The sequence below is a fragment of the Rhinopithecus bieti genome, unplaced genomic scaffold, assembly GCF_001698545.2.
Source record: "Rhinopithecus bieti isolate Rb0 unplaced genomic scaffold, ASM169854v2 scaffold_9667, whole genome shotgun sequence".
NCBI classification, from domain to species: domain Eukaryota; kingdom Metazoa; phylum Chordata; class Mammalia; order Primates; family Cercopithecidae; genus Rhinopithecus; species Rhinopithecus bieti.
Window position 1 is genome coordinate 826,253 of NW_016806207.1, and position 3,702 is coordinate 829,954.

Genomic DNA, 3,702 nt, shown 5'->3' on the forward strand with positions numbered 1-3,702 from the left:
AAATGAAGGCAGAAATAAAGATGTTCTTTGAAACCAATGAGAACAAAGACACAACATACCAGAATCTCTGGGACACATTTAAAGCAGTGTGTAGAGGAAAATTTACAGCACTAAATGCCCACAATAAAAAGCAGGAAAGATCTAAAATTGACACCCTAACATCACAATTAAAAGAACTAGAGAATCAAGAGCAAACACATTCAAAAGCTAGCAGAAGGCAAGAAATAACTAAGATCAGAGCAGAACTGAAGGAGATACACAAAAAACCCTTCAAAAAAAATCAATGAATCTAGGAGCTGATTTTTTGAAGACATCAACAAAATTGATAGACCGCTAGCTAGATTAATAAAGAAGAAAAGGTAAGAATCAAATAGACGCAATAAAAAATGATAAAGGGGATATCACCACCAGCCCCACAGAAATACAAACTACTATCAGAGAATACTATAAACACCCCTACACAAATAAACTAGAAAATCTAGAAGAAATGGATAAATTCCTGGACACATATACCCTCCCAAGACTAAACCAGGAAGAAGTTGAATCCCTGAATAGACAAATAGCAGGCTCTGAAATTGAGGCAATAATTAATAGCCTACCAACCAAAAAAAGTCCAGGACCAGACAGATTCACAGCTGAATTATACCAGAGGCACAAAGAGGAGCTGTACAAAATAGTTTCCTTCTGAAACTATTCCAATCAACGGAAAAAGAGGGAATCCTCCCTAACTCATTTTATGAGACTGACATCATCCTGATACCAAAGCCTGGCACAGACACAACAAAAAAAAAATTTTAGAGCAATATCTGTGATGAGCATTGATGCGAAAATCCTCAATAAAATACTGGCAAAGCGAATCCAACAGCACATCGAAAAGCTTATCCACCACCATTATGTCGGCTTCATCCTTGGGATGCAAGGGTGGTTCAACATACGCAAATCAATAAACGTAATCCATCACATAAACAGAACCAAAACAAAACTATGTGATTATCTCAACAGATGCAGAAAAGGCCTTTGAAAATTCAACAGCCCTGCATGCTAAAAACTCTCAATAAATAGGTATTGATGGGATGTATCTCAAAATAATAATAGCTATTTATGACAAACCCCCAGCCAGTATCACACCGAATGGGCAAAAACTGGAAGCATTCCCTTTGAGAACTACCACAAGACAAGGGATGCCCTCTCTCACCACTCCCATTCAACATAGTGTTGGAAGTTCTGGCCGGGCCAATCAGAGCAATCAGGCAAGAGAAAGAAATAAAGGGTATTCAATTAAGAAAAGAGGAAGTCGAATTGTCCCTGTTTGCAGATGACATGATTGTATATTTAGAAAACCCCACTGTCTCAGCCCAAAATGTCCTTAAGCTAAGCAACTTCAGCAAAGTCTCAGGATACAAAATCAATGTGCAAAAATCACAAGCATTCTTATACACCAATAACAGACAAACAGAGAGCCAAATCATGAGTGAAGAACTCCCATACACAATTGCTACAAAGAGAATAAAATACCTAGAATTCAACTTACAAGGGATGTGAAGGACCTCTTCAAGGAGAACTATAAACNCAGTGGCGCTATCTCAGCTCACTGCACCCTCCTCCTCCCAGGTTCAAGCAATTCTCCTGCCTCAGCCTCCCAAGTAGCTGGGATTACAGGCATGCACCACCACGTCTGGCTAATTTTTGTATTTTCGGTAGAGACAGGGTTTCACCATGTTGGCCAGGCTGGTCTAGAACGCCTGACCTCAAGTGATCCGCCTGCCTCACCCTCCCAAAGTGCTGAGATTACCGGTGTGAGCCACCATGCCTGGCCTATCAATCATTTTAAAATTTATTGTTTTAGTTCATTACCAAAAAGAAATCAATCTCCAACTATATGGTAAGTCACTTTTAAAACCCACACAACTTTGTTGTAATAATCTTTTATTTTATAGAAAAAATGTAATTATGCAATGGTTATCAGGAAAGTTAATTCAGTAATAAATATGTAGGCTAGGGAATAGTTTTCAAATATTCAAACAATACCAACAAAAATCCTGTATGATTTACACAATTGTTCAAGCAAACACAAGGAAACTCTGGTTCGATGTCTATGAACTATCAAAAAGGACGAAATGCTCTTCTATCTCAAACCAGGTCTGAATGACAGCTTTTCAATATTCTAAAGACACACACAATAAAGACAAACTATCTCTTTCTAAAATATTCTTCTTTTAGTCCATATATACTTTGAATAATCTTGTGTAGTAAATTTTTGCTGCAACTGACAATGTTCAAAGTAAATCTCTCCTGGTTTGGTGTTCTAAGAAGCCAACAGCCATGGCAGTATGAGCATTACTACTACTTCCAGAATCTATAAAATCCCAATGCTATTGCCAGGCAAGTAAACACCGAAGCTGTGAAAGGAAGAAACTGTGTTATAGGTCTTGTATTTGTATTATTTTGCAGAGCTAACGAGAATAATGTTATCTTTAAGTGAAGAGCAAAAAACAGGAAATCCAAGCAATTTTCTATCCTGTTTTTTATTCCCTAGAAAATTAAGGATGAAAGACATTCTTAAGGACAGCATTAATGCCCAATTCTTAAAAGCGCCTGTATATTCAAATGTAAATTATGTCATTTAGAACATATAAACTATTTAAAATCATTAACATTAGCATTATTGACTACTTTAAATAATTATAAGCTCTAATTTCAGATCTCATGATAAATGAAATCTTTCTTGTATTAAAATTATGTAGTTAGGCTAGTAAAACATACATATATCTATGAGAAGAGAATTTTAATTGCCTTTTCAGTACATTTTAAAATAATTTCTCATAATTCTTAAAAAAAAATCTTAATAAAAATTCTTTAAACTCAATGAGGTAGAAGAAAAGGCAGAAGAAGCATCAGGTTTTTAAAATAGTTAATATACTACCTGTACTTTATGTTACATAATTTTGGATTACAAAAAATTCAGTTTTCCCAGCTTTTAGAAGGTAAATCTGTGTGTGGCCTTTAGGGACTCCCTAGTTTCCAGTTTGTTTAAAATACCAATGAATGAATTTTAAAAACAAGTTAGAGATGAAGAGAAAACTTTTAAAAAATAAAGACACAAGAAATTAGCCTTTCAAAGTAAAGTTATTCATAATGTATAAACTATTCTATGCTGCAGATTCCCTGTTTATAGCTAAACAAATGACAAGGTTATTTTGAATAACTGATTTTGTCCAACTTTTATAGCTATTACCAAGGCATTATGAAATCAAAATGTTTACTTTTTGGTCTTGTCTTCTTGATCTGGATAAAACTGAAGAACTAAGATGAAAAGGACATTTTAAAATTTCTTTGAAATTACATGTGATTTACTAATAGATATTACTTTGTAAGAAAAAATATACATCTAATAACAAAACTAGAATTTAAATTTTCCTATGAGTTTCTTGAGAGTAGGTACTAGATATCAATAAATGTTTGCTGAATTTAAGTCATTAAGGAAAGCTTTGTTTTATGTAATAAATTTAATATGGGTTAACTTAAACTAGATTAAGAAGCAGGGATAAACTGGTTTTTGAGTATCAAATATTTTAAAAATACATGTAATCAGAGCTCAATATTTAGCAACTCTACAGATTTCATATTAAGTGGTGTACATTTGCACTAAAGCACACATTTATTTATGAAATGGAGTCTTGCTCTGTCATCCAGGCTGGAGTG

General features: G+C 34.2%; 1 protein-coding gene across 6 annotated transcripts in view; it reads right to left on the minus strand.

Annotated features, from left to right (window-relative positions):
* Window positions 1-3,702, minus strand: part of CCDC90B (coiled-coil domain containing 90B) — a 57,481-nt gene that overhangs the window by 30,668 nt on the left and 23,111 nt on the right. For 2 of the 6 annotated variants that reach the window (XM_017875223.1, XM_017875227.1), the window contains exon 9: window positions 1,910-2,399. The exons of 3 other annotated variants lie outside the window; for them this stretch is intronic. In XM_017875223.1, the coding sequence (XP_017730712.1) occupies window positions 2,344-2,399 (56 nt within the window). In that variant the 3' untranslated portion in view covers window positions 1,910-2,343. Of the gene's footprint in view, window positions 1-1,909; window positions 2,400-3,702 lie in introns of those variants that run through there. One more of the 6 variants, XM_017875226.1, reaches the window with a different exon arrangement.